At 35.9% G+C, this 8,185-nt stretch overlaps 1 protein-coding gene across 1 annotated transcript; it reads right to left on the bottom strand.

Annotated features, from left to right (window-relative positions):
• Window positions 1-3,972: 3,972 nt before the first annotated feature.
• LOC132060197 (pectinesterase-like) lies at window positions 3,973-7,780 on the bottom strand. Its single transcript, XM_059453113.1, has 2 exons — window positions 6,514-7,780; window positions 3,973-4,925 (listed from the first exon to the last, which is right to left on the bottom strand). Exons 1-2 carry the CDS (start codon window positions 7,379-7,381, stop codon window positions 4,234-4,236), a joined length of 1,560 nt encoding a protein of 519 aa, XP_059309096.1. The 5' UTR covers window positions 7,382-7,780; the 3' UTR covers window positions 3,973-4,233.
• Between the last annotated feature and the right edge of the window lie 405 nt (window positions 7,781-8,185).

Genomic DNA, 8,185 nt, shown 5'->3' with positions numbered 1-8,185 from the left:
AACACTCTTTATTTTAGACACCTCACTATAACACCCGCTCACACACTCTATTTTTCTTCACAGACTATTTTCTATCACAGTCTGTGAACTGCTCAACTCTCTATCTAATACTCTCTCAAATGCTCTCTGTTTTGGTGTGTTTAAACTGAGGAATGTACTCCTCTATTTATAGGAAAAGATGTGTTACACCTCGAAAATTCCGTTAACGTACAGTGAATAGGCTGACAAAGGATAAGATGTATATGATGTTTGGGCAAGTAAGAATTAGTCCTTAATGGTCCTAATTAAGATTTCAAAGACATTTGAAGTAGGAGACGAAAGTTGGTAAGGAAAGTGAGGTATATGTCATGTGTCGAGCAAGATTTACGAGTATCGAATTGATGATGACTTAATGAAGTTTTGGAGAAGAGTTGTAATGCCCCTTGTATTGTTAATGAAGTGTTAAATAAGTGTTAAGAAGGTTCCATAAGGATTTAAGAACAAACAAATAAAGGAATTGAGTTTATGGGAACTTTGGTAAAACTTGGCAAAAATTTCGGATAAAATTTTGGTCCACATTGGTGGGGGCATATCTCCTAGAATATGAGGAGTTTTTGTGTGTTTATTTTTATCAAATTGGAGTTCATCGAGTCTAGTTTCCAACGCAACAAACCGCTCGTCAATGTGAGGTCTGAGTAAAAAGTTATGGCCATTCTACGACGGACGCTCCAGAGTAGAGAAATCCTACGGACCATTTGACGCCCCGTAGGACTTTTGACGGTCCGTAGGAAATCCTACGGTCCGTAAAATGGACCCAGCCCAGCGTAAAATGGTCACAGTGACCCATTTTTGACTGGTCATTTCTACGGACAATTTTGACGGTCCGTAGGAATTTATACGGCCCGTCAAAATGGGCGTAGAATTACCCGACGGGATCAGATTTCAAGTCATTAAAATGAGACCCGCATTCATTTAATTCATTTCATTTTTCATTCCACACAAAGTCAAGAACTCTCTAGAATATTCTCCACTCTTCACACAAGAAATCAAAGGAAATCAAAGATCAATACCAAGAAATCAAGTGAATCAAGTGTAAGAAATTCATCAAAGTTCATCCAAGTCAAGAAATCCCAAGAAAAATGAACTAGGGTTTTTGTGTAAGGAGAGTATTACCACTCAAGGTTTATTCCTACACCATCTAAGGTAAGTTTCATGATCTTTTCATATTATTTGAAGTATTGAAAAGTGGAAATACTTGGATTTTACTAGAACATAGAAAGTGGGTCATAAATGTGGGAATAGTGCTAGTGTTGAGTAGTAGTTTGGAATGCATCATGAAAATGGACATGTTGCGATTGTTGGTAGATTGTGAATGACATTTAGAACATGGAATAGGCATTATACATGGAAGAATATAATAGTAAATTTTGACCACGATTATGGGGAAATTGAAGTGAAATTGTGAAAAGTGGATAATGTAGATAAATGATGATTGTTATTTATGATATTATGAATGATATTACGGATGTTTGGGAGTTGATATAGAAAATGGAGGAAGTCATATAAACAAAGGAAATGCTGCCCAATTTTCTCTAGCTTCAAAAAGCCCGTTCATATAATTGTGTAGCTAATGCCGATACGAATTCTCTTGAAGGTAAAACCTGTGCATTAAAGGACAACGAGCAAGCAATAGAATAGTTAAACGACAAAGGTATGTGAGGCTAGCCCTTTCTTTCTAAGGCATGAGTTCTATGGCATGAATTTCCTCTTTCTCATGAATGTTCCCTTCTCTAGAAAGCCATGAGTCTTTGTTCATGAAAGATCATACGAGATAAGAGATATGCTACGAGCAAGATAACGATAATGATAAGCTAAAGTCTAGAAAGGTTATAGTCATGATATGATGTTCCCATTAAGCTAATGAAGCTATCCATAGTCCATTGATGTTGATCATTATATACACTCACCTTATATTGTTCCTTCGAGGTGAGGCAGGATGCTTATGAATGTTCCATAATAAAATCGGGGGTTCACGACCTTATGTCACCCCGATAAAGTATGATGAGTTATGAGTCTCTATGCATGCGTCATGATAAGTATATTGTGATGAGTTATGACATGTATAATATGATAAGCATACTATGATGAGCATGATATAATGAGTACATGATGACATCACACCGCGCCTAAGTGGTCGGCATCCACCGCCAAGGCGGGCGTAAATTATACACCATGGCCAAATGGCATGTGCGGACACCACTAGTAGCGGCATGAGATGATACCCCGGACGCGGGAGGCCTGGACGCAGGCTAATGCTATTGCAAATGTTATTGTTTATCACACCGTACCTAAATGGTCGGGCAGCTTATACATTTATGCATATATGAGATGATGATGAGTATAAAAGTAAGCCAGAATGTATGATTTCCGTTATGCCTCAGTCAGTCACAGATTTCTCCTTATTAATGCCTCCTTATTTCATTAATGTCTTATTATTGTTTATGTCTTACATACTCAGTACAATATTCGTACTGACGTTCTTTCTTCGGACGCTGTGTTCACGCTCACGAGGGTAGACAAGGGTGATCCGGACTCGTAGAGTTGCGGCCGATTTGAGAGAGCACTACATCCTTCGGAGGTGCCATTGATTATTCTTTTGGTACATATGTATGTATATTCATGATTGGGCACGACGGGGTCCTGTCCCGTCCATATGTCTAGTACTCTAGTAGAGGCTCGTAGATACGCAGTGTGGGCGATATGGTCCCATAGTGTTCATGTATATATTATTTTGATAGCCGAAGGGCTTATGTTTATAAAAGCAAATATGTTTCCGATAATAACATCTTTATATGATTATGAGCATATAGCACGAATGAGAGCAGATAAGTAGTAATATGAGTGGTGTTCGGTGGTTAGCCCCGGATACCCGTCGCGGCCCGTAGTTCGGGTCGTGACAAGTTGCCTCAAGTCCAACCAATCAGAACATTGCTTTACATATACAATTTGCATGTTGCAACCTGCATTGCAAATTGTATTGCCAAGTCTACTTGTTATGAAACCAATTTCATGGTCCGCCTACCATTCCCTGTCCATCAGCCAATCACGTTTCTTTTATTTTTCCTTTTTCTTTTGTTTGCTTTTTTCTTTGGTTTTCTTAATTTATTTTAGTGGTCCCACATAGCATTCGGTCAGAAAGAATGAAAAAAATATATTTTTTCTGGTTAAGGACATGAATCAGAGAAAAGAAGAGAAAGAAATTAAACAAGAGAAAGAAATTAAACTTACTCTTGATTACGTGTAGACATGAAGAGTTGAGAGAGATGTCGTCGAGCTTGAGTCTTCTGAGTGTGAAAGTTGCCGCTTAGGGATTTAGGGTTTTTACTGTGAGAGGGAAATTTTTGGAGCCCTTTTTACTTTTATTAAGTCTGCGCCTCTGGGTCCCTTTGAAATATAGGGTTTTAGAGACCGGTTTTTAAATTTTTTGGACACCATTCGTTTATTTAGAAAATTAAAAAAATGTATTACGGAGAAGAAAAAAGATCTTGTCCTGAAATTACACTTGTAGCGACCAGATTTTACACAGTCACTAAACCTTTGTCGCTAATAAGCAGTTTTCTTGTAGTGTTAATGCTTTAAATTAAGCCTCAAAGTTTTCAAAAATATAAAGAGGCTCCCGCGTGCTTGCTAATCTTAGTATTAGTATTTTATGGGGCGAAAAAAAATAGAAAAAGAAAATGAGGTCTCAATCCCTAATAAAACACTTCAGGGATCCTGCCACCCAGTTTTCCCAGCAAAGTAAAAAAAGACTTGTGGGGTTGTCTCAACTCATTCCACCAAAAGACTACTGGCATGAATAACATGATACACTTGTAACGGAAAGGTACCTTTCGGCGGGCAGGATTCTTGTGTAAGCTCTCTTCAAACTAAATAGATAATTTGTCCACGAAGAAAGGTTAAATACTACTGTAGCTTTATAATAATTAATCAAAATAAACTGAAATCACTTTATGCATTAATTGTCATACTCTAATATTTGAACCCCTTTTGCTTATAGGTGGAGAAACTTATGGGTATACAATGTGTACATGTACAACCATGCACTAGTCTATACAAACTACGTGACAGTTACCTATATAAGATACAAGTTTTGAGTGGCTGACCATATACCAATTTCACCCAATGACCAAAGAAGAAAATCACGTGCACGGAAAGAAAGAAAGACCACATATTTCTGAGTTTTTACAACATCATTCACAGGCTAGATGTGTAGGGAACTTTAGTCACCGGAAGCCATGAGTCTCCGGTCAAGAAGTTCCCAACAGAGAACTTTTCAGCCTCCATAACATTCGTTATGACGTGGTAGCCCGGCCATTTTACCCTATTACGAGTTCCTGCACCAACTCCTGTGTTCATGTACTCACCATAGTACAAAGTTTTAAGGGCAAATTCCCCACTCCATGGCAGCCAGCCGACGGGGTCAATCAGGTTATCAATTGTACACTTTATGAACAATGTTCTTGAATATTGCTTCCATGGCCTACCAAGATAAGTTTTAAATGAACCTTGAACATGCCTCAAGTCTGATGCTGCTGTAATACGGGAACTATGTATTATAATTCCTGTGTTTTCATCAGGGCTACTTCTTCCTTGGGCTGTGATAGTATTTTTTTGATTTCTCATTGGCTTTCTTACGAAAATGTTACAATTTTGAAACACTGCAACAGCATCACCAAATATGAAGTCTACTGTCCCATGTATGTCACAATCGCGATAGAACTGTCGGTGAGAGTGAACGTATAAGGTGTCTTGGTACCCTTTGAAACTGCAACGATAAAATACTGAGAAATCTGAACCAGAAAGTAGAGCCACTGCCTGGTGTTTTTGAGGTCCAGCCGTATTCTCGAAGGTTATACCCTTGGCAATGAAGCCAGCTCCAGAAACAGCTAAGGCAACAAAAAGAAAAATCAAATAAAGTATTACAGTTTAGAATTTAAGTCATCCCTATGAATTAGTACAGTTTAGAATTTAATTCATCCCTATGAATTAAGTACTCTCTGTTTCAATTATGTGAAGGTGTTGCGTGACACAATTTTTCCTTTGACTCTTATTTTTTGAAACTTCTTAAAAATATTTTGAAATATTAGTTGTGTGGACTTATAGTATTTTTTGTATAATTTTCAAATATGTAAATTATATTTTAAAATATTCATTGAATATAAACTCAAATTCATAATCAAAATTAATTTTTTGACTCTCACTGCGAATACCTTCACATAAATTGAGACAGAGTGACTTTTTTATTGACTTTTTCTTAATGTGGTTTTTGTGTGTTGTTGGTATTTGAAACGTAATGGAATATGTTTGATCATTATTTTTATAGATATTTCATGTTGATGAGAATTGATATATTTTTTTTACTGTTGATGAGAATTTACAAGGATGATTCAATTGGCATACTTTAGTACGTCGTCTATCTGATTGATCAAATGGGCTTTTGTTTTGTGTTTGGGATGAGAAAATCAATCAGCCGTCTTAATTCACCATGCAAAGTTTTACTCAAGTCTACATGAAAATGTAAGGGAGAAGAAAAAGAAATGCATTCTATTGTTATTTGCATGAAACAAATAGTGAGATGATGTGATTGATGCGAGAGGAACTAATGAATACGGCTTAATGCATATGCGGCCCCCTAAACATGCCTCTATTTTTTCATTTTGATACCTCAACGGAATGTTGTTCCTATTGAATTCCTGAAATCGTTCTCAAGTGTCTATCAAACCCCTAAATCTGAATTTTATTAAAAGTAGAAATTAAATTAGGGAAATGAAGATGGAGTAATATTTTAGACATGTGGTAAGCTATTTTTTAGGTCATGAATAAATCGATTTCTGCTGGTTCCGCTCTTCCACTGCCAGCTTAATTAAGAGCTACTCTTTTTTCCCCTCTCCATTGCTGCTAATTTTAGCTAAAAAATGACATAAGTAAGTTAGAATATATATCAGCATGTTGCTACATTGAAGATGGAATAGTATGTAAGTTGGATTGTGTTTGATAGACATACTTGAGGACGAGTTCAGGAGTTCAATAGGAACAATACTTAATTGAGGCACCAAAATGAAAAAAAAAAAAAAAAAAAAAAAAAAAAAAAACAAGTTTAGGGGGCACATATGCATTAAGCCAATGAATATAAAGTGCCATAAAATTTCCTGCTATGGTGCAACCTTTCCTGTTCTCGTTCTTTCTTCTCTTTTACTTTTATTTGAATAAATAAACGGATTGTTTTTTTTTTTTTTTTTTCTAAACCTGTGCAGCCAATAAAAGGACCTCTCGTTGGAGGGGAGATTGATTAAAAAAAAAGTTCATTTCATTTTATGTGATACTCTATCTTTTTAATTTGTTTTAAAAAGAATACTACACTTGTATATTCAAAAAAAAAGTTTTAAAAGTTCTACTTTCTTTCTGAAATTTCCTGTCCAAACAATCAAACAAGTGGCCACATAAAATCAAACGGATAAAGTATGATAAACTGACCAAAAGTTGCTGAACGAAAAGTTGTAGAGCCATCGTGAACATTTCTTTCGCCAGTGATAATGGTAGCATCAATCCCATCTCCAATGAACATTAAATTCTTCATTGAAGTCTTGATCTTCACATTTTCTTTATACACACCTCTTTTGACGTATATCACAAATCTCTCCATGCCTTTCCTCATGATTTTTGCTGCAGCCAAAGCTTCAGAAATACTCTTATAATTCCCAGAACCATCTTGAGCCACCACAATATGTGCTCCTTTAGATGTTTGTAAAAGCTTTCGTCTGTCAGATACAGAAAGCCATTCTGGAAACGCTTGTGAAAGGCGTCGCCCCTTAGGTTGATGCTTTGTTGAAAGTGTTGTCGTGGCTTTGTTTATGGCAAGTGAGTTGCAAAGATATTTGGAGAAATCGCCTACAACAAAGGGAAATTTCTCCAAATACGAAGATAATTCGAAATCATGGAATCCATTTAAGCAGGTTTGACGATTAGCCATAGCTGCACTTAGCCATGTTTGAGCATCATTCGTGTTGCTATATGTGATGGACCTGTTAAGGTGATATAAAGTATCTTCAGAAAGCTCTAAGCAATCAGCCCAAACCAATTTCCCTTGCTCACTCAATGAACTTATGTTCATAGATAAAATTTCCTTATGGGCATTCTGAGCTTGAGCTAGGGTTACTCTAAGAGCGGTATTACGAAAGCTGAAGATGTTAGTATCTGCTATGGTTTCTTTATCAGGTTTTATGGGAATCAGAGAGTTGCATAACTTTGGGTACGGTGTTTGGCTGCACAGTGAAGTGATACCTCCATGCACAATACCGCAATATGAAAGAAAAAAGAAAGCTAAAGTAGTCACTTCATCCATATGAGAAAATCTATCAAAAGTTTCGATCTTACGTATAGCTTTGGTGTGGTCTCTAAAATAAGGCTTGAATAATGATGCAAGAGAGATGGGGTATATATAGGAAAGCTATAATGCCTTAGCTTGCAACCTTGATACTGTAAATGAATTAGGGTATAAAATCTTATCATATATACATGGAAAATTTAAATGGGCAATATATGATGCCAAATAAGAATATTGCTACCGTAATTGGATAAGTCATGAATTGTGTGTAACACTTGAAAGTATACTAATTAATATCCCCTCCACCTCATTTTAGCTGTCACTTTAGCTTAAAAAATTTAACTCAAAATAATTACTCATATTAATTTAGGAATTCAAGACTAAAAATTGACTAATGTTTCCAACTATACCCTTAACATTAAAGAAGTAGCTCTTTTAAATACTACTATTGAAATGATTACTGTGTTTGTAACTAAATTATACGGAGTAGGAGTATACATATTTTTGGTGCTCGGAAATTAATTAATAGTCATAGTATATATGCTACAACATGAAATATGTCTAGCTTTTGAAATATTCTCTAAACTAAGACTATTCCCTTTGATTTGTATTCAAAATGAGACCGGGCCATAGAGAAGGATTTGCGGAAAAGGATGATTTTTATTTCCTTTTTTACTTTAAGACAGATTCGCCACAGGCTAATTTCTTATAAAATGTTGGAATTAATAAAATAGTCAAACCTGTTTGTGTGTGAAATTCGAAATTACACGGATATTTAATTAAGGATAAACGGTAAAAAATGTTCATAGACTATGCAAAACG

This window comes from Lycium ferocissimum, chromosome 6, assembly GCF_029784015.1.
Source record: "Lycium ferocissimum isolate CSIRO_LF1 chromosome 6, AGI_CSIRO_Lferr_CH_V1, whole genome shotgun sequence".
Taxonomy (NCBI): Eukaryota; Viridiplantae; Streptophyta; class Magnoliopsida; order Solanales; family Solanaceae; genus Lycium; species Lycium ferocissimum.
Note: the sequence above shows the minus strand (reverse complement) of the source record. Positions and strands in the feature narration are given on the sequence as shown.